At 41.0% G+C, this 21,214-nt stretch overlaps 1 protein-coding gene and 1 long non-coding RNA gene across 2 annotated transcripts; both read right to left on the bottom strand.

Annotated features, from left to right (window-relative positions):
- Window positions 1-383: 383 nt before the first annotated feature.
- rgs17 (regulator of G protein signaling 17) lies at window positions 384-12,490 on the bottom strand. Its single transcript, XM_058058823.2, has 6 exons — window positions 12,328-12,490; window positions 7,716-8,072; window positions 4,612-4,742; window positions 1,815-1,889; window positions 1,520-1,751; window positions 384-1,354 (listed from the first exon to the last, which is right to left on the bottom strand). The coding sequence occupies exons 2-6, from the start codon at window positions 7,716-7,718 to the stop codon at window positions 1,166-1,168; spliced, it is 630 nt and encodes a 209-aa protein (XP_057914806.2). The 5' UTR covers window positions 7,719-8,072; window positions 12,328-12,490; the 3' UTR covers window positions 384-1,165.
- Window positions 12,491-18,443: 5,953 nt separating this feature from the next.
- Window positions 18,444-20,519, bottom strand: LOC131108170 (uncharacterized). The gene is made up of 3 exons (XR_013630447.1): window positions 20,392-20,519; window positions 20,252-20,321; window positions 18,444-18,646 (listed from the first exon to the last, which is right to left on the bottom strand). It is a non-coding gene; the product is annotated as an uncharacterized LOC131108170 (long non-coding RNA).
- Between the last annotated feature and the right edge of the window lie 695 nt (window positions 20,520-21,214).

Raw genomic sequence — 21,214 nt, 5'->3', positions numbered from 1 at the left:
TGTCTTTTGTTAGCATTGTCGTTGAAACGAAAAGTCGCTAACTAAAATGTGCTGGCTGGACGACCCCCCGTGACTCCTCATCCAAGCGTCGTTGACATCGTGTTTGGCACCCGCTTTAGCTATCACCTTACAGCAGCTAATCATAGATTGGTAAATATAATCATACAACAATAAAGCCTTACAGACAAAGGCCAGGGCACCTTGAACCAACTTAAAAAAGTGTGTTTCCCCTCACCTGTGCTTGTCAGGCTGGCTTGCGTGTCAGGAGTGGGAAGAAGAAGAAGAAGAAGAAGGGGATCGTTGGGACTACTTGTGGTTGTTTTTCCCGGAAAAACGAAAAATCCAGCAACGCCGCTTGTGCTGCCTTTTTTTTTCTTCCCCAAAACAGGTGAAGGCTTTGTGTTTCTTCTTGGGGTACAGTTCATGAGTTAATAATAATAGTACACGTAGCTGCCCAACCACAATTCTAGCCCTTACTTCTCCCACTTAAAGAAGGAAAGTGCTTGGATGGACGGATGGATGCATGGATGGATGGTGAGATGAGTGGACGCGTCCGCTGCTTCCTCTTCCTTCAAACAACTAAGCTTTAAATTGTTTTCCCTTCACTGCAGGACAGAGTCAGATGAAAAGCCTTATTTCCCCCAAAAAACACTTGCAGTCGTGGGCTTACTTTGTCAAGCTACTCCAGAGAGAGTGAGAGTTCCATATGAGGTGGTGCTGCTCGAGTGTGGACTAGAATGATATGAAAATTAAAAAGATGAATTAAAGTGAGGTCTAATTATTACAGTACAGGAATAGTTGGCATGTCCATTCTGTCTGTCTGTCCGTCTCTCTCTTTTCCTGGTCCTGAGGAGTCCACAGTGACCATCACGACTACTCCCTCTGGCACAAAATTGCTGGCGAAAACTCACCAGCCAGCAGTTGTGGCTCGGTTATGTACGGACCAACCAGCCAAGGTGGACCGCCGGATAGAAACCGCTTAAAAAACTATAAGTAAAAACAAAACCAGCTATCTCGGATCTTTTCAATCAAGAAAGAGGGAGAAATTTGTTTTGTTTCCCCCGAAACCGGACTTTCTGGCACCATAGTAGTATTTGACGTAGTAGTCTTGTTGCCTCGAGCGGCGACGAGGGAGAGCCAATGTGGACGGTTGGGGAGAAAGTCTTTAGGTATCGAGGCAGGCGCGCCTCCTGCTGGCGAGGAGGTCTCTGTAAACGGAGGAGTTGAGGAAACGGGGGAAGGAGTCTCGATGCATCAGTGTGTAGATTTGGAGCTGCGCCTCCTCGTACATCAGGCTGCTGGGCTCGGCCAGGCTCTGGTTGATGCCTTCTCGCACCCGTGAGTCCAGACTCACCTGGGGGAGACATAAGATGGCTTCAAGGACGCAAGATAAATAGGTTTTTTTAAATAGGAACCTCTTTTGCTAGCAACTTTTCCCTTTGCAGAGCACATTTAGACCAACAAGACTACTTGGGAAGGACAGGACAGGTTAAAAAAAACACAAAGTTGCAGCCCAAACCTCTTTAGGGGACAGTATGGATACGTAATCTTCATATATGATCCTGGCCTTTTCTTCCACAGCTGAGGGGTCGGTCTCTTTCTTCAGCTCTTCGCAGGCCAACCAGAAGAGGAGGTTGTCCTCGCTGTACTCCGATCTCAGGAACTCCCGGAAAATCTCCCGGCCTTCGAGCGAGCGCAGCATCATCTCGAAGCTCCGTGCCCACGACAGCACCTCGTCCAGGTTGGGGTTCCTGGGGACACGGCGATGCTTTAGAGACAAGCAAAGCGGACCAAACCACAGGTTGAAGACTTACTGTTCTTCTGCAGCTTCAATACTGTCCAACTTGGTGCACGTCTGCCGTTCACTTCTCTCCATCCTGTCTTCATTCCTGGATTAGAGAGCGGAAACATAACATCCAAAAAAAGTGCCATTGAAAATGTTGTTTTGATCCGATTCATCGGTTGATTGAAAAATCATTACTTGCAGTCCTACACAACACAAACCTCTAACTACACTCAACAACAGCCAAATTAAGCTGTTGGGGCCATAACCCAAGACAAGCTAAAACTCAACTCTGAACCTCAGATGTCACTTCCTGTCTTCTACACATCGGTACGTCCACCACTAAGGTCCACTAGGCAATACATTTACTGTGACACACACAAAAAGTTTTATTTCCGTCTTAAATGGCTTATATACTCTGATCATGTCGACTATACAGTATATGGTAATATGAGTGTAAAGCCATTTAAAGCCGCCATTAAAATACTGTGATGAGACTATAGCCACCACAGGAAGTACGCTGTCCAGAAAAAAACAAAGACCTGCTAACATGTGAGTCTGCGTTATCTTATTTATGTTTAATATGTGTTCTTTCTGGCGGCACGGTGGGCCAGTGGTTAGCGCGCAGACCTCACATCTAGGAGACCAGGGTTCAATTCCAGTTTGCATGTGTGGGTTTTCTCCAGGTACTCCGGTTTCCTCCCACATTCCAACTCATTCCATAGGTATGAATGTGAGTGTGAATGGTTGTTTGTCTCTATGTGCCCTGTGATTGGCTGGCGACCAGTCCAGGGTGTACCCCGCCTCTCGCCCGCAACCCTTGTGAGGAAAAAGCGGTAGAAAATGAATGAATGAATGTCTTCTTTCTCTGATTATATCTGATTACTATATTGGGTAATACTAGGGGTAGGCGATACATCGACATTTTTTAAATATCAATATCAAAAGCATATCGATATAGACTGGATCTGATGCGGAGGTCTCATGTTTCAAGATGGCGCCACCCGAGTGCAGCTCTGTTTTTCATATTTAATAGTGCTTTTTTCATACTTTTTAATTGTTTTTTTGTGTTATATCGACTCCTTAAGCAAGTGTGCAGCTACGGCAGTTCATCTTGTTACTTAGCTTGCGTATGACGTGGATGAGGGAGGCCGAACAGGCAGCGTCAAATCTACGTGGCAAACCAGACTGTGCTATCTTGTTAAGAGTCATACATAATTAAGGCCAATGACAGTAGGGGTGAGAAAATAACGGGAGCAGAAGTTTGTCAGATTGTCTCTTACTGCTATTAATCAAGCCGGGAAACATGCGTGCAAGCCTCAAGTGAGCACAACAATCTACAGTAAACACTGGCACACATCGTCTGAACAATGAAGCTTCAGTGTGAGGCTTCCTGTTAACACGCTAAACACACATGCTAGCCTCTCCATCTGCCACGGCTCCGTCACACTCGGCCCAGTCCACAATGCAAGAGACATTTCGCTGTCTATTTTTGTCCCACCGTGGAGGATCTTTGCTTCCCCTTGTCAAAGTCTCCATTGTGCCGCGGTAATAGGGTAAGCGGGCCGCAGCCCCCGGGCGCCCTCACAGTACAGCTAAATAAACAGGCTGTTCTTCACAGCTGTTTTGCATGTGATGAGAGGATGGAAATAGAAGGGTACTGTATGATAACCGGTGAGGAAGGGGTGAGGGGGGGATGAGGGATGGGGAAGTTTGACATGTAAAAAAAAATAGATTCTCATGGAACTCATTGAAAGTTGTTTAAGTCAGTAAGACTGTCCCATCTAGACCTGTCATGATAATAAAATCAAAACAAATATGACAATTTTGCCGGCCTTGATATATTGACTCCTCTTTCTCTACCAAGCAGATTACAAGTTTGACAATTTAAAAACTTTTGACATTCCAATTATAATGTTATATACTATTAAGAAATTATAGATGCTTATGATACAGTGTACTATGCCATATAATATGGTAATGGTTTTATTTCATTTGAACATGCATCAGATTACAATTGAATGCATCACATAATCAGTTCACAGTTCCACATGTCAAAAAGGAGTAGGAAGAAGCAAAGCTTATTAAATCCTACTCCTCCATCTGGTACTTTTACAATCTGTAACTGTTACATCTGTTCACTTCCTGCTTTCCATAATACAGTTTAAGACTTTGTTTGTTTGTTTGTTTGTTTTTTTAAATAATGTACCTCGTACCGGAGTACAAGGTGATATGAGCATCCAATGATATAATGGGTACCATAGTAACTGTCAATATAGAGATATATATAGCACATCATTACATTCCTGAAAAAATGGTCTCAGAATAATGTTGACATTAATATCGTGGGACAATTATTGCCCAGCACGATTTGTTATCATGACAGGCCTAGTCCCACCCAAAAAGAAACACACGAGGCTGGTGAGAGACTCCTTCCAGGCTCGACAAGCTGCCACCTCTTCAGATGGAGTGCTGCGACAAGAGGCGGCACATTCACCATTCACTGGTCCACAACAACGCTTCATTCATTGCTTCTTCTTGGCCAGTAGTGCAGTTAAAGTGAGGGATCCACAAGCCACTTTAATGATGTCGCTGCCTTGCTCAGAGGCAACGCAATATGGAGATGTTTTTATGGTCAATTAAAAATATGAAATAACATTTGCATGTATTGCAAAAAAGAAAAAAAGAACTATGGCATTTGGCCTCCACAGCGATAGTAGGATAGTACTATACCATACTATACAACAGTACCATACTCAGGATAGTATGTGTACTTGTCCACAACATGTACACACGAACACGGACGATGAGAAGAACAACGGACCTACCAGAGACATTTGCAGCAGCCGCACCAGCAGAGGCAGCAGGTGTTGGGTCGGGGCTGTCCGGGGACCTCGGGTGGGACCTCGATGTGCGCCGCCTGCCTTTTTCTCATCTCCACTCCACTCACACTCCTGGGCTTTTGGACGCATAGAGAACACATTTCAATACGGAAATGTGCATCGATAGAGCAGCGTGGGGAACAATGGTAAACTGATACGCCTTAGATCAGTGTTGCCCAATTATTTTCTGTCATGCCCCCACTGGGGGACACAAATGTTCATGTGCCACTTGATTTGAAATACAATTGAGAAACTGATATCTATGTATTTATTTATTTATCTGTACTGTACAGACTGAACACCAAACTGAAACCAGCAAAATGCAACAAAATGTAGAGCAGTGACAAATTCATACATGTTGGCTGGTCTGCACTCATATCGAAAGTCACGCCACCCGCAACAGTTCAGTGAGCCCCACCTACCCCGCCACTACTAATTAAGAAGCACTGTCTTAGATTAATTGGGTCTCGAAAAAAACGAACACAGGGGCTGTGCATTATCTTAAAAATCCAAGATACTTTATTATCACTTTATCAAATGTTAAGAATTTTGGATGACTTTAAAGGAACTTCATGAAGACAAAGCAATCTGAAGCAAATAACTTGACGTTCCCTCCATAAAGATATTAGGGTTCCCCCCTGACACTCCACATTCTCCAAACCTTGGGTCATCAGGTACGAGATATTTAAATGCCACACTGCAGCCTGTCTTTACGGGCCAGATTACAGCGCTGCAGGATCATGAAATTAAAATAAAAGAAGTGGTTTAAAACAAGGCCTCAGACAATAACATTTCTAATGTACTTTCTTTGGCATCCAAGTTAAACAGAAATGGGGGAAGCCTCCTTGCACAGCGGAGCAAACTGCACTCTCATCAGTCTCCAGTGTGAGGCGGTTACATCACCACTCTTGACACAAACCGCTTCTGATAGGCCGGTAGAGGAGGCGGTATTGATGCTAGCATTAAATTGCATTCTTGCAAAATTTGGGAAAATCGATAAAACACAGCGCTTACCTGCACAAATAAAAGACTTCATTAACCTTGGAACCTCAAACTATCCCCTGCTAAGCACCTTCTCCTGTGTCCTGCTCCACCTGGTCTGCATAGACGTACTGTAGGATTTTCAGCCCTAGATAGGAAAACTAAGGCGACAAGCTGTCTGATATGCAAACGACCTTGCCTGGCCATTGGGAAGTGCAACAAAAAAACATAAAACGGTGCCACTGCATGTAAATGACAGCGAGCTGCAGCTTTGTTGTCAAGCTGGAGGATAAGAAGAACACATTGACAGCATATGCAAATAGCGTACGGAGCGGAAATACAAACACACGGGAGGAGGAGGAAAAGTAACATGAAATGATCACAGTCATCATCCATCTATTTTCTATGTCGCTTATCCTCAATTAGGGCCACGGGTATGCTGGAGCCTATCCCAGCTGTCTTTGGGGGAGAGGCGGGCACAGACCACATATAAACAAACAACAGTGACATTCAGTATGACTCTTTACGACAAAACCAGGTGAGATTTTAACATTTCTTTGAAGAAAAGTAAAACTAAAAAATATGAAACAAAATACATGACGATGTATATTGCAATGTACCAATTTAATTTCTACAACATTACTTTGCATTGCTTCTCAAGAAGCCACACCTCTACACTGGTGTGTATGTCACCCGCCCCGTCTCTACCCAAGACTGTGTTTATGCCGTTTATGGGCTGAAACCACTGCACTGTTTGGAGGGGGGTAGACAAGGAAACATGCATGCACATGCCAATATATTGAGGCTGGCCAAATTGATTTCCGGTATTGTGTGATTTAATTAATTAATTAATTAGTTAATCTATTATCGTTCTAGACTTAGAGCCCACTAGACAGTTTTTCACATCTTAAATTCGTGAGATCTTGTGACACCCCTACCAATCAGTGTAGTACAATTTCCCATATTTTGAAATCTGTAATGGGTGGCACGGTGGTCGAGTGGTTAGCGCGCAGACTTCACAGCTAGGAGACCAGGGTTCAATTCCACCCTCGGCCAGCGTGGGTTTACTCCAGTTTCCTCCCACATTCCAAAAACATGCTAGGTTAATTGGCAATTCCAAATTGTCCATAGGTATGAATGTGAGTGTGAATGGTTGTTTGTCTATATGTGCCCTGTGATTGGCTGGCGACCAGTCCAGGGTGTACCCCGCCTCTTGCCCAAAGACAGCTGGTGCAGGCTCCAGCACCCCCTCCCCAATTTCAAATCTGTAATTTGGAATTCGACCTCGAGTGGCAAAAAAAAAAAACTGAATTTGAACCATGCAAGAACTCAGTAAACATCAAGGGATTAACATCATGTTTTGCTTTTTCTTTGGCTTGAAGACCTCCATCCCTCCCCGTGTAGACAACCACCATGAGGGTTTGTAAAAAAACAAACTTCACCACGCATCTTCACATAAATCCTTGGGTTCTGATAACGACCATCAGAGGTGGGAGCTGTAAGCTTGACCTTCAGCCAATAGTCAAACCAAGCATGATGTTGCTCTTAAATGTGAGTAATATTAGCACTTTAGCTCCCATACACGTTATGCCTGTGATGCTAATATTTCTGTCCTCCTGTCCAACTCCTGAAATCCCCAAAAAATCAGTCGATGGGTGTCTTGAAAAGTATTGCGTTCAAAATTCCACAATACTTCTATACCTTTAAATGCTGCCGTTTCACTCAGTTGCTTTGCCACCAGTGTGTAAAAAGATGTTGCTGCATTAGCGCATGCTGTATAAGTGAAATATCCACAGTACTTTAAGTGCTATTACTGAGAGGTGAAAGCGTTCGGGAAGCACTGCAACACAACCTGCGTGTGTCGGACCATTTTACGTTACCGAGCAGAGTCACGGTGCACTAGGAGCTTCAAGACATACCGGATATTTCTTTGCTGAGAAACTGTATACAATCCAAAGCATAATCAATCACAATGCCAAAACATGAATAATCAGGTGTAAAAGTAAAAACGGATTCGGGACACCGGCATAGAAAAAGCCAAAGAAACATCATTTCACAGTGCAACTTACCATGAATTAGTGAGTTCCTGAAAGCAGGTCAGATAGACCGGTCATGGCATGAGGTAATCGGCTTGCTGGATGATCGCAGGCCGCTCGGAGGAGCATCAGATTTGCTAACGGACTGGCTGTTGGGCTGGCGGGAGACTCGGGGAAAGGCGAGGAGGTCGGGAAGAGAGGTTACTGGTCTCACCATCCCTGACCGACTGGTGCAGAGACAGACACCACAGAGCTGAGGCCAAACGTAACGAACACTTCTTCCTCCCTTGTTACACTTGATCCTTTTGTTGTGCTCGCCGGTGCCCTCGCTGCCCAGGTTTTCGTCGGATCTCAGCGAATGGGTCGTTTGTGGACTTGAAAGCACAGCATCTGAAGGAACGACAGGGAGGAGATGTAAACATGTCGGTCTCAAAAAATCTATTTTATAATTGTTGGTTCCATGTTGAATAGAAATTTAATAAAACAATGCTTTACATACATAAACAAAATTGCATAGCGGGAATTTGAAAAAAAAAAAACTAGTGATCACGGCATAGCCGGTCATATACGTGGGAGAAAAAACACACTTCTAAATAATAGGCATAATAGATACATAGTAGTGGGGCCAATATGTATCTGTATCGGCTTTTATTAAAATAAAATATATATCACTTTAAAAACTGTGTTATTGTCTCAGACACAACTGCACCTCTCTCTCTTGCTCTCTCTCCCTCCCTTCTGTCTCCAGCATTGCACCACCCACGGTGCCATCTGATTGGTTAAACAAGCCACAGCTCTCGATAATTTTTTACCAGTCCCGTAGACATGAAATAACACCTCTGTAGTCCCCTTTACACTCCCCTTATTCTTTGTCTACGAACCCCAACAACAACTGGGAAATAAACTCAAGTCCTGGAAAGAGTGGAGACTTACCACCGCTAAGCCAGTTTTGCTAGCATGAGTGAGTCAAGGCCTTTATTCAAAACAAATTCATTTAAACTTGATGATCTCGTTATGTCCGATATAATATTTTTTAATGTGGTTTAATTGATAATTTTAATGAGTATACAGTATTTCACACATGTCTGCACACTTTGCACAACTGCATGAAACGGAATGACACAATACAACCAAGTATGGAACAAGCAAAACAATTTCAATAAATGTTGGAGAATGTATTATTCCAAATTTTTGGAATAAATTCCAACATTTTCAATTAAAATCAGCTCCAAATATTGGTTATTGGTGTCCTTGACTACTAAAAATCGGTAACAAAAAGGTTATAAATAGGCTTACAACAATAGGAAATGTTTATATATTTTATTTATAATGTGAACCATTATGAACCAGAACCAAATATATCATTAACTGTGTTGATGTGAATGGGAGAACCTAATTACAAGTGTGAACACAACCATTTCAAGTCACCATCTGACCACTGATGGTACTTTCAGGTTCAGGTATACTGAGCTTGCTGCAAGATTCTAATACCAGGATCCATCTGATTGTCCAAATCAGTAAAAGAAATAAGTCAAAAGTTTTTAGCAACATCATAAAAGTAAGCCAAGCTCGTCAAGTCAAGGTGGCCTTTTTTTTTTTTTTTGCATTTTCTCCCCAAAGAAAACTAGAGCAAGAATTGAAGCGTGAAACGGGCTCCCATGCTGGCGCCAATGTTTTTGTCAGGGAAATAGTTTTTCTCACTAGTATCTTCGAGAAAGAAACAAAATACTCGCCTGGAATGCAGACTTTGCATGCTCATCTTCAAAGTCAGGTATGTTTTAAAAAGTAAGGACAGCTTTGTAACGAACGAAGGCTTTGCTACACATCTTAAAATAAAGGATTCATTCAGCTACAGATGATAAATTTCATAATTTTGTTGTCAAAGTGTGTCATGATAGTACTGCAGCTCACGAAGCTATGCTAGTGTTGCTAACGTTTGTGTCTTGCCTGTGATACATGGCATCTATTATGTCGGATAAGTGCAGAATCGGAATGTGCTCATTGTTTTACTACTGTAGGACATATGATACTTATTTAAAATTCGAGAAACATTTTTTAAAACATTTTTGGGGGGAGGGACTAGGACAATCCAAGGTTTTAAGATGGCAACAGCTTGGCCCTGAAACCCATTATTTGGAATTGTGTTCAAACATATGAGGTTCCACTGCATTTTCAACCCTTTATACATCCTTGTGTTGACTTTTATGACTTTATACACTAGTCATCTTTCTTTGGCCAGCAGCTCATTTTCTCAGATGGGGCCTGCCATCATATGACACAACTTGCTGGCTCAATGCTGCCCGACTATACAACAACAGCATCATTTCCCCAAGTAGGAAACAAGCCTTGAACTTCAAATAGCTACCCTGTGCCAGATTAAACCGGTTTGTATGAATACAAGTTCCTCCTTGTGTAGTAAAACAGTCCATGAAGACAGATTTTGCACAGCTGCATGAAAAGATAAGCCCCACTTTTATCGCGGTGTCGAAAAGTTCACAATAGAAAAAAAAGTCAAGCACAAAGAAGCTTTACTATACTGCTACCAGTACTCGCTTAACAATATGCATGCATTGCTTCCAACTGAGAAGTGTTTCTAATATTTATTATTTTGCAACAAAAGAGACAAAATTGAGGCCCCGCCTTGATATGAAAGTTTAAGCGCAAGTTTGATATGGATGCTGTATGGTATCATGTACCCAGAAAAAATTATTACGTTTGATTAATGTTCATGTTAAAGGTTAAATAACTGTTAATAGTTATCCTCCCTATCCGTGTGGAAGTGGTAAATATTTGGCTATTTAAGTTTAAAGGAAATAACTTGAAGGCTACCGTTTAGGTCGCTAGCTCTCTAGTTTGAGAGTTAGCATGTGTCTCAAGACCCTGCAGTTGCGCAATATGTTGTAAATAAAAAGAGTATAAATGTGACTATAGTCGTGTTTTGTCATGTCTACAGGGCTCTAATAATGCTTTGTTCATTTTAATCTGAAAAAAAATTATTTGTCTACCCACCAACTATATGTGGTTTCTTAAGTTTTTATTATTTGCCATTTAATTATTATTATTATATTTATTTATTTATTACCGATTGATTGATTTTCTTTATTCTTGATTTTTATTTATTTTTCATCTTATTTTGTGTAGAAAACTAAAAAGTAAGATATTTGAGAACAGTGGAATGTTTTATCAGAGCTTTGATTGTAAAAAATTGGAACCAAAGCAAAGTTTTTTTTACATTTTTTTGTTTTTAATAAATGCGTTTTTTTTGTTTTTTTTTGAAAACCTGATGCAGCCCAGTCTCACCCAGACCCGAGCTCCAGTGGCCCCCAAGTAAATTGAGTTTGAGACCCCTGCACTAGAGTCAGAAATAGATGATAACGCAACTCCACAATAGAAAAGAGCACATTTGGTGCGGTTGTTGTAAGCCGCAAAAACGGCCACAAGATGACATAAGTGCATTTTATAAGAACTCGGCCTGCAACTTTCCCATTGAAATGCATGCAGCACATCAACCAGGAAGTGAAAGTAATGGAGGCTTGTCGCGTTTAAGAGATTACGTATTGAGGGGACATTTTAATGCATTCACACACACACATTTCATCGACACTTAAACCATGACTTTGACTTGACTTTGATGCACTCTTTTCAGTCTCTATATCTACATTTTTTTAAATAAAAAAGTGAATTTAATAAGGCGTACGCAAGTAAGTCCACTGATGCATCAAATGAAACCTACCCTCACCCCCGCAAACCAAGAAGCTCAGTCTTACCTGTCCAGACATGTCTTGTGGCCAGTTATGCAACTTCGATATGTCACAACACCTCTTCGCCGAATTGCAATCACAATTTCAAACAAGAAAATCACTTTTTTTTTTTGCAGAATCACACCACATACCAAAAATCTGTTCAAAGTGCTCAGCTCTCTCCTGAGTGAGACGCTCTTTAAAAGTATATTTTAGAAGCTTTTTGATCACCTGGTCATTATTTTGCTGTCTTACAAAACACTTAACCAACAAGACACATCCAGCAAAGTACTACATGGCAGAAAACTTTGGTAGCTGTATGGTTAAAGTGTTACCAGGAAGTAAGACAAGAACCAGAACCTTGAGAACCTTCATGAGAAGAGACCAGGATGACCAGGATTTGTTTTTAAAGAAGGTTCTTTGCAGTAAAATGTGTTAGTGTGAAAAGGTGTTGTTGCGTCTGCCCCAAGGCCTGTGCGGGTCTTGAGAGAAGGGGGCATCGAACCTGTTCTCTGGGGAACAACTACTACTGCTACTACTATTACTGTGGTGACTACGTAATCAGGAAAAAGCCGAAAGAAACAAACACAACTACTACTACTACTATTACTACTACTACTACTACTACTGCTAGCCCCGCTGGCTACCCGATGCAGCTACCCATCAGCGGCTACAACTCTAACCCACCAGAGCCATTCCGGGAGGCAGAGACGTGCATTAGTGAAGGAACACCACCCACTTTTCTTTTCGCTAGCGGTGTCCCACTGAGCCGATAAGGAGGCGGAGGCAAGAGAATGGCAGGCAGCTAGCTAGCTAGCTCCCTCGCTAGCCGCCATGCTAACAACCGCGGAGCTAGCCCACCGGTGTGCTCGCATTTCTAGCCCGGCTAATGAACGTCGTCTTACCCCTATGCGACGGGCTGTCAGTGTCCTAAGGTGACGGCTCCGCAAGCCACGATGTCCCGGTGCTCGTCGGAAGGCATCGTTAACGAGGAATTCGTCGCGGAACGTCCATCGCCGCCTTTTTTTCCGTCCATCCGCCCCACTTCACTACCGAACGCCGCCGAGCCCTTGGATGCACTACGCATGCGCGGTGCTGTGTGGCTGCATTCACACACGCATTCATCACTTTGGAGCGCTTCATCATCCCAGATGTTACACCTCTGCACTACGCTAATGTGCATTATATCACTTTTATTCAGGATCAGTTCATTATTAAATGAACAATTAAATGTAAACATGGATTAATATAACGCACAATAAGATCACACGTGTGTATCTGTACTTTTTCCACATCCATCAAACCACAAGGGAAATACCCTTATTTTCAAAAACATCATTGTTGTCACCATACACCAATAAATAAAGTAGTCATGGGCCTGGCTTTGGACACCATTGAACTAAACACTTATACAAATGTGCAAAATATGTGAAGCCATTTTGTATCTCTGAAAATAAACAGCCAACTTTCCATTATAGTTGCTATATAGTCCTCAGTATTAGTGGGATTTCTTGTAACATTAAATAGGAAAAGAAGGCCTGTAAAAAAATGTACAGGCCGCAAATCTCAAGACTCAACACAGTTAACAGTAATATACACTTTTTGTTTCTTCTTTTTTTGTTTTAAAGCTTGTTAATGCTCTTTGTTCCTAAAATACATACACTATCTGACCCACAACCATGCACATATACACTGAGGGTTCTCCATTACATTTGTCCAAAGGCCACAGTTAAGTACACACTTATTTATGTGATTTTTCACTTAAAATTCTGATGCTCATCACTCCAAGTGCATTTCTATTTGTCCTCAGCCTCAAAAGTCACACAGTCAATATAATCTGCTCACAAACCTATAAAAACTATACTTATACTCGAAAACTAAAGATGTATATTTGCATTTAAACACAAAATGCATGTGGCTGCAAAAGTTATTACATGTTTCTTTAATAAACCATAAACCAGCATTCTCAGATGTAATCAATGCTGATGGCTGTTTATCGCATAGCCACAAGGGGACGCTAAAGTACAGATTTTTCTCCAACACACACACACACACACACACACACACACACACACACACTTGCAGCCGCCTTAATGTGCAGAAATCACCACCTTTCTAACAAACAAAGACTTCACAACCAACACTTTGTTTAAACAACCACTTTCTCAACAAATATACACCTAATAGCCAACACTTACAACATGTACACAACCACTAGCAGCAAAACACTGTACAGGTATTTATTTAAAAGTACAAGGATCTGTCACGCTCCTGCAGGTGTGTGTGTGTGTGTGTGTGTGTGAGAAGCTGGTGAAAAGGTCACAGGGGAACAGCCGAGATGGAACATGATTGTGTTCTTTCCCACCGTCGCCTCATTAATGGGAAGTTAAAGTACCTTCGCTTGTTGTCTCCATGCACTCAAAAAGGACTGTGCTGTTTGAATGTGAAAAGGTCAAGAGCTGCCAAATAGTGTCACAATGAATCCTGCACTCTAAAGCCAGATAAAACAATGAAAGTGTAAAAAAAAAGTCTGCATTTAATGGACTCTTTTCTGCAAGGATGAGATGATGAGTTTGATGTTAAAGTGGGGGTTGTTGTGCACAGACAGGTGGTCTACCCGTGAACCATTTTTTCTTTTTTTCCATCATCATTGGCTTTTTCCATCAAGGGAACACATCCCTTGCATGTCAGCTATTGACGTTTGTGTTTGAGTGATGATGACGGCAGCAGGGAGGGGAGCGAGAACATGGGCGAACAGAGAAAGATGGAGAACGCCGGTCATACGTAATGGTGGCTGAGTGAGAAACGAGGGCATATGTACGAGCATGTTGCACCATGAAACTATCTGTACCTGCCAAACAGCATGTGTGTGGTTTCTGTTCTTGGAAAAATACACTCTTTTAAGCCTTGGTCCCGCAGTTCATTGCGTTAATCGTTCATATTTTTTTTAACCCATTGGAGGCCATGAATGTGACATGATTGCATATCTAGGAATCGCTGTGACAACTCCAGAGAGGGCAATCGCAATTTCACGTTAATAACACAGCAGTGGTTATTTTCTTTCTTCCTTTCTAATCTGCCTTATTAGAATCTGTACAAATGTCAGTTTTTACATGAGCAAATTTGTGCAAATAGTAACTAATTAGAGCTGACGTCGTCAGGCTGAATGAAACACAAACGTAATTGTTCCGCTTTTGTAAGCACGCTCGCCGGCATTGTTCAACGTCTGACTGCAGCTGACATCCTGACGCAAAAAGGTGCAGAATAACCGAGAACAATTTGTACGCTTCGGCTATGTCTTTCACATGCAAATTTAGGACGAGAAGGTGATGTCATCTTTGCACAAGAACTATTTTCATATTAATTCCACCTGACCGGAAAGAAATGTAGGAAAATACACAACGGTTCTAACATGGGAGGGTCACTTGACTGCTTTTTCATGTACAGCATTTGTATCATATTAAACTTATTTTTACATGTGGCATTGTGAAGCAGAAGCTGGGCCTCATGGCGGTTTTCCAACATATTAAGGAGACCATTTTTAGAGCCCCGTAGACATGAAAACAATGTAAAAAGCCACAAATTTACCACTTCCACACAAAATGGGAGGCTAAACTTTTTCCCATGGCTGACTAAATGCACTGTTCAGGTAATGTAATGTAAGGTACTGTAATGTATCATTAGTGTAACATTACTGACCACAATGCTACATGTGACTTCATTCATTTTCTACCGCTTATCCTCACGAGGGTCACAGACGTTGCTGGAGCCTATCCCAGCTGTCTTCGGGCCTTGTGATTACAGGGCACATATAGACAAACAACCATTCACACTCACATTCATACCTATGGACAATTTGGAGTCGCTAATTAACCTAGCATGTTTTTGGAATGTGGGAGGAAACCGGAATACCCGGAGAAAACCCACGCATGCACGGGGGAGAACATGCAAACTCCACACAGAGATGGCCGAGGGTGGAATTGAACTCCGGTCTCCTAGCTGTGAGGCCTCTGCGTTAACCCGATTTATTTTCATTCATTCATTCATTCATTCATTTTCTACTGCTTATCCTCACGAGGGTCGTGGGGATGCTGGAGCCTATCCCAGCTGTCTTCGGGCGAGAGGCGGGGTACACCCTGGACTGGTGGCCAGCCAATCACAGGGCACATATAGACAAACAACCATTCACACTCACATTCATACCTATGGACAATTTGGAGTCGCTAATTAACCTAGCATGTTTTTGGAATGTGGGAGGAAACCGGAATACCTGGATGAAACCCACGCATGCACGGGGAGAACATGCAAACTCCACACAGAGATGGCCGAGGGTGGAATTGAACATGGGTCTCCTAGCTGTGAGGCCTCTGTGTTAACCCGATTTATTTCCAATGGGCAGTAATACTCTAAAGTACATCCAAGTTTACTTTGTGTAGTATTGACCCTGGTATTGACAAGTAATGGGCAAAAGTCTTTAACGCTATATGAGAAGTTATTATAGAAAAGGTCATAATAGTACAATTAAAACAAATCCATCGGTGGCCCAATTCTTTTACACAGTACCGTTTGCATGGATACTGCAAGTCAAACATGGCATCCAATCATCACCTGCAGTGAAAAGAGGCATTATTAATTATGCACACGGCTCAGCTCGTCAATTACAGATAGTTTGTTATTGCATTGTGTGGGAGTGATCGGTGGAGCCGCTATGGATAAAACCTCCGTGTTCACATTCTCATTTCTGTATGCAGCAGGAGGCCGCAATGAAATGTGGCGAGCGGCCATGAACATGTATTCGAAGAACAAAAGGAAGACATCAGATAATGACACATTCTTAAACATTATCACCTCACAGAGTGTGTGCAGTATTTAAAGATTATACTTTATAATGTATAGCTCTTTAGCTGATATTACCCTGGCGGCAACAATGTTATCTTTCAAAGTTAAACCTCCAATGTGTTTGTCTTACTGAAGTCCATTATAGACTGCGGGGCTCGGCAGCGTTGAGTGGGTGGTGAGCTGTCATAATGAACTTATAGGGGGGCATTTAGCACCTGACATGTAGACAGTAGCTGTTGTGTGTGTGTAGTAGCGGCTATGCCTCTTCTTCAGAGGATGATGGTTTTACCTTTATTTCCATCTTGGGAATGTTTGGTGTCCTCTCAGGTGGCTATGAGTCCAATTCCAGCTTTGGAGAAGCTTCTGCAGTACATGTGGTCTGGGTTTTAGTCAGCTTAATTTTTTTTCTTGTATGCTGTTCCTCCGGCTCTTCACATTGGTGTGGAAGTGGTCCGTTGTTGGTGTCTCTTACTTTGTCGTTTTCGTCACGCCATTGGAAAGTTTGGAACAAATAAATTGCAGGCTAACCTGTTAGCTCGGTGGCTTGATATATGCTATAAGAGGCGGCCATCTTGTATGTTCCTGCAGTGGTCCCTGCACGTTAGTATTGTGCAATGCAAAATAAACAAAAATATTGGAGTGTAAAGGGGTGCAATGCTAACATGTGGGTGACGGGCAGTATCATGTCAAGTTGACAGTCCACAAAGCAGCACATTTTTGTAGCTTCCTGTGTCACAGGAAGCGACATCCCAATGGATTCACAACGTATGTTGCGTGTAGCAGAGGCGGTGATGATGATGATGATGATGATGATGCCTGTGTTTGTATGGGAGACAAGGAAGAGTATGAAAAGCAGATAAATTTTCCGACCATTTCTGAGCCTGATGATGTCATAATGCAAATTAGACAAGTTAATTGACTCAATAATATGCTAATGAGTGGTCAAGGGAAACTGCTGTTTATGATTTAATCAAGCTACAAATGTATTAATAAATAATACATAGTGTGAAGGCTTCATTTATCTGGTAAATATGCTTCTAGTCAGTAGCATCATTAGGCCTATAAAATGTCCTTAAGGCCCCCTAAATATTGATATTTATATTTGATGTATATATTTTTATATTTATATATAATTGATCTTTTATATTTATTATATTATTTATTTATTTATTATTTATTATATTTTACATTTATTTATTTTATATTTATTTATTATATATTTTAGGCGGTCTGAAGCCCCTCCTAAAATATCCTTAAGGCCCCATAAATATTGATTGATATTTAGATTTGATATATATATATTTATATTTATATATAATTGATATTTTATATTTATTTATTATATATTTATTTATTACATTTATTTATTTTATATTTATTTATTATATATTTGATTTTTTTTTACAAAAAAAATCTCTGACAAATATTATATAATAGGGCAAAAGCAGTCTAAAAAGCAAGCCAATAAGCAGGCTAATACTAGCCTACTACTAAATAAACAGAAGAAGAATAATGATGATAGTAATAATAGTAGGCTAATTAATATATTAATTAATATAATATTGATTATTATATAATTCATCAACCTAAAAGAATTGAGTATCTCTACTAAATCTGTCCAAAAGTGGGAAAGTTATATCCCGATTCTTGTTTGTTATTTGTTTTTATTATTATTATTATTATTTTAATGTCTATTACATTCATTCATACCCTATGCATCTCCATAGGGCTAAGCCCCCCCCATCCTCAGAACCTAGTGACGCCCCTGCTTGTAGTCATAACTCTAAGATATTGTATTTAGAAAATAATATAGGAAAAATTAAAAAGGTACATACATTAAACCTTTTATTAAGATATTTGTGCCAAAAATAAAAACATTTACAATAATTTGTTTCCTGAAGAAATATAACATTCTTACTGGGTGCCAATACGCAAGGCAGTCATACGACCTCATTGACTTGTAGGAACTGTCTTTGGGCAAACGAAGGATGAATTTCAAGCACAGTGTCGCAGCAGTGCTGATTAATAATTTAACATTATTTTCTCAGCTCTCTCAAATATCATGAATATTACAAACCATGGTCGACAAGCCTGAAGCCCAATCACGCCCTGAGAAACGCCGGTGTAAGTCCACAACATTACTTATTACTTACTTCAGCACCGGAAAGCAAGTCCACCAAATCTTTCCATCGTCCTTCGAAGGGAGGGGGGCAGAAGCCAGATAACTTCCACCCTGTTCCTCCTGAATGTTGACATTTAGACTTTTCCAGCCTTGAAATGCTAGCATTTATTCCGTTGTTATTCCACAGTTGTCATCTGTCATTGCCCGAGATGTGGAGTCATTCGTCAGTAAAATGTCAACCTCCTTCCAACCGTGGTGCTCTGCTGGAATTAGATAAACGTATACATATCCATTCTGTATCTCTGTTCTGCAGTTCTCTGTCATAATGACTTCAGATCACTCAAATGTAACAAGGTCGTTTTTTATCAGTATTTTGGCTTTGCTACAACGCTTGCTTTGAGACCGGAACGGATGTTGCAAGAGTAGAAGATTTCACAAAGAACAGCACCAAATGTTCTTCTCCGCTTTTATGTCTTTTTAATGATGTTCTCAAAGTGTCACAGTAATATGAATGTTGATGAGCGCCAAACATGAGAAAAATCTATCATGGTCCTGGAAATTCAAATAACCATCCTTACCTTTTGGAACAGGAAGAGCCTTGAACGCCTTCTGTTTTGCTTCTAACATACACCGACTGCAAAGCCAGAAGCTAGGCTGTACGTATGTAGGTATGGGGGCACATTACTCCACGTGAATAAAATGTTAATTATGTATTGATATTATCATTGACATACTGTATATTTGCCGAGCGTGACGTTGTTTTTGCCACTTTTTTCATGAACTTCACCGTGTACAGTTATCTTTTTACATCTTGACATCGTTTACGTCTTGACACTTTTTATATTGATGTTATTGAAAATAAGAGTTTCGGTGCACATAAACTTTAAATTACCATATTTTACGGACTATAAGTCGCACTTTTTTTCATAGGTTGGCTGTTCCTGCGACTTATACTCCAGAGCGACTTATAAATAAAAAAAACTGTTTATGTTTTTAAAAATTTATTTATTACCGTATTTTCCGGACTATAAGTCGCACTTTTATTTCATAGGTTGGCTGTTCCTGCGACTTATACTTTTTTATGTTACATAAACACTGGACACCTTTTCTGTTTGTGTTTATTTTTTGTGTAGCTGAATAACCATTGTGTTAGCATATCTTACAACTATTTAGCCTGTTCTTTATTCTTTTATTGTTAGAACTTGCCTTCCAAGAGGACGTAATGTCTGTTTTGGTTAAGTAGTTTATAAAATAAATTACCCGCAAAAAATGCGACTTATACTCCAGTGCGACTTATGTATGTTTTTTTCACCTAATTATGCATTTTTGGCCTTGTGCAACTTATACTCTGGAGCGACTTATAGTCCAGAAAATACGGTATAAGTTGCACTTTTTTTCATAGGTTGGCTGTTCCTGCGACTTATACTCCAGAGCGACTTATAAATAAAAAAGACTGTTTATGTTACATAAACATTGGACACCTTTTCTGTTCATGTTTATATTTTTTGTGTAGTTGAATAAGCATTGTGTTAGCATATCTTACACATATTCAGCCTGTTGTCTATTCTTTTATTGTTAGAACTTTCCTTCCAAGAGGACGTAATGTCTGTTTTGGTCAAGTAGTTTGGAAAATAAATTACCCGCAAAATGTGACTTATTTAAGTTTTTTTCGACCTAATTATGCATTTTTTATTTTTATACTCCAGAGCGACTCCAGAAAATACAGAATAACTCACTCGTGAGCAGGTTAGAAGACGAATTGGATAAAGTGGGAAACAGACTGATTTTTTTTGTTTGTTTGCATTTTGAAAGAAAACTAAATGTAATGACAACATAATATAAAGTAAAAAAAAAAAAAAAAAGATTACCTCCTCAAATTGGACAACGTTCACTGAAGCATGTCCTCTCATCTGCTCGCTCAGCTCAACCATTTCCTCTCTGTAATTAAAAAAGATTAATTAATACCAAAGGGAGGCTATGAGGATGGTGAGCAGGGGACAATCTTAACTACTCCTGACGTGGCGAGGATGTTGACTGGTGCCCCGTCGGGAGTCTGCGCCGACGAGACAGAGTCCAAATCTGTCATTGCGGCTGTCTCTCAGCCTCTTCAAATCGCAGAGACAAATTCATAATGGAACCCACCGGATAGTATGAGGGAAGCACAGAGATACTAAGAATGTGAAGTACGGCACACACCTCATATATCAGGCAAGCATTTTATTACTGTACACTATATCTTCTCATAGGACAGTACTATAAAAATGCTGTAGATTTACTATACACTGAACAACCATGGTGGGCTGCATGGTGCATGAGTGGTTAGCGCTCAGGCCTCACAGCTAGGAGACTCGAAATCAATTCCTCGGTCATGTCTGTGTGCATGTTCTCCCCGTGCATGCGTGGGTTTTCTCCGGGTACTCCGGTTTCCTCCCACATTCCAAAAACATGCTAGGTTAATTGGCGACTCCAAATTGTCCATAGGTATGAATGTGAGTGTGAATGGTTGTTTGTCTATATGTGGCCTGTGATTGGCTGGCCACCAGTCCAAAGACAGCTGGGATAGGCTCCAGCAACCCCGCAACCCTCGTGAGGAAAAGCGGTAGAAAATGAATGAATGAATGAATGAACAACTATGGTGGGCTGCATGGCGGCCGAGCGGTTAGCGCTCAGGCCTCATAGCTAGGAGACCCAAGTTCAATTCCTCAGCCATCTCTGTGTGGAGTTTGCATGTTCTCCTCGTGCATGCGTGGGTTTTCTCCGGGTACTCCGGTTTCCTCCCACATTCCAAAAAAAACATGCTAGGTTAATTAGCGACTCCAAATTGTCCATAG

Source organism: Doryrhamphus excisus, linkage group LG20 (assembly GCF_037039965.1).
Source record: "Doryrhamphus excisus strain RoL-2023G ecotype Guam linkage group LG20, RoL_Dexc_Guam_v1.1, whole genome shotgun sequence".
NCBI classification, from domain to species: domain Eukaryota; kingdom Metazoa; phylum Chordata; class Actinopteri; order Syngnathiformes; family Syngnathidae; genus Doryrhamphus; species Doryrhamphus excisus.
The sequence above is the reverse complement of the archived record's forward strand: the minus strand, read 5'-3'. Positions and strand labels throughout refer to the sequence as shown.

Bases quoted from the DNA above. Each gene is read 5' to 3' on its own strand.
- rgs17 (XM_058058823.2), bottom strand. The intron at 1,752-1,814 runs GTAAGTCTTCAA...CCGTGTCCCCAG, and splicing joins ATTGAAGCTGCAGAAGAACA to GAACCCCAACCTGGACGAGG. The intron at 1,355-1,519 runs GTTTGGGCTGCA...TGTCTCCCCCAG, and splicing joins CCATACTGTCCCCTAAAGAG to GTGAGTCTGGACTCACGGGT.